We start from the raw sequence: 1,118 nt of genomic DNA, 5'->3' as shown, positions 1-1,118 counted from the left end.
GCTCCGAGGCGCCCTCCCCGCCCGGCCCGGCCCGGCCCGGCTCGCCCTGCAAGGAGCAAAAAGCGTTTAAACATCCCGGGGTTTGCTGCGCCGCAAGTGCAGGCAGGAGCCGGGCCCCCTGCCCGGGGGGTGCCCCAAGCGGGACGCGCAGCGGCTCGTCCCGGAGCAGCGCGTCCGCGCGGACACGGCTCCCTGCGGCTGCCCCCCCCCCCACACACACACACACATTTTTAAAATAGATATTTAAAACATTACAATGTGCAGAAGCAGATGGGGGGGTCACACACACACACACTGGGGATAGATGAAGCAGCACTTACTTTAATCCGAAGTAAACAGCTCGTCACCGGCTCCGGATCCGCGCCGCCTGGGACACACAGACACCCACCCGCGGGCAGGGCTGCTCCTGCGCCCGCTCTCCGCATGCGGGGGTCGTTTACCTCCTGCTCCCGGACGGACGGGACACTGCCCCGGCCCCGCCGGCAGCACCGCGTTTGCAGCAGCACGAGTCCGGGAGGGCGCGGGGCAAGGGGGGGACACACGCACCGCGACCGCGGCAGCGGCCCGGGCCCGGCAGGGAACCGGGCTACCGGGGGGAGGGGGGGGAATTGGGTGGAAAAACGCGGGGAACGGGCTCTTTCCAAAACAATAAACTTTTAATGCTAAAGCAGTTATAACCAAAAGCTGTACAGAGTTCCCATCCGTTCCCAGGGAATTTTCTTTTTTGTTTGTTTCGGTTTTTTCCCCACTCTTTCTTCTTTTTTTTTTTTTGTTTTGTTAGAAAACCATTATTATTATTAATTATTATTATTAATTCTTTTTTTTTTCCCCCTCTCCATAAATATTGTTCAGTTCCCGGCACTTTTTTTTTTTTTTGTCTCGATCCTTAAATTACAAACGATAAATATGGCATCGCGGATATGTATTTACAAAAAAAAAAAGAAGAAGAAGAAGAAGAAGTTATTACAAAAAGGCAACGGTTTCAGACTCGAAAACGGTCACGATCCGGGCAGAACACCACACCCTTCATCCTGAAAAAACACGGAGCGACCCCATCAGACGAGAATACATTCACAAGTGTAATGCTGAGAGAGAAAGAGAGAGAGAGAGAGAGAGAG

At 54.3% G+C, this 1,118-nt stretch overlaps 1 protein-coding gene across 1 annotated transcript in view; it reads right to left on the bottom strand.

The window, feature by feature from the left end:
* Positions 1–1,055: 1,055 nt before the first annotated feature.
* Positions 1,056–1,118, bottom strand: part of ZIC3 (Zic family member 3) — a 31,166-nt gene continuing 31,103 nt past the window's right edge. Inside the window, exon 5 of the mRNA XM_019521022.1 lies at positions 1,056–1,085. Coding sequence (XP_019376567.1) covers positions 1,056–1,085 — 30 coding nt within the window. The remainder of the gene's footprint in view (positions 1,086–1,118) is intronic.

This window comes from Gavialis gangeticus, unplaced genomic scaffold (assembly GCF_001723915.1).
Source record: "Gavialis gangeticus isolate Ggan-Ray unplaced genomic scaffold, GavGan_comp1, whole genome shotgun sequence".
Taxonomy (NCBI): Eukaryota; Metazoa; Chordata; order Crocodylia; family Gavialidae; genus Gavialis; species Gavialis gangeticus.
The sequence above is the reverse complement of the archived record's forward strand: the minus strand, read 5'-3'. Positions and strand labels throughout refer to the sequence as shown.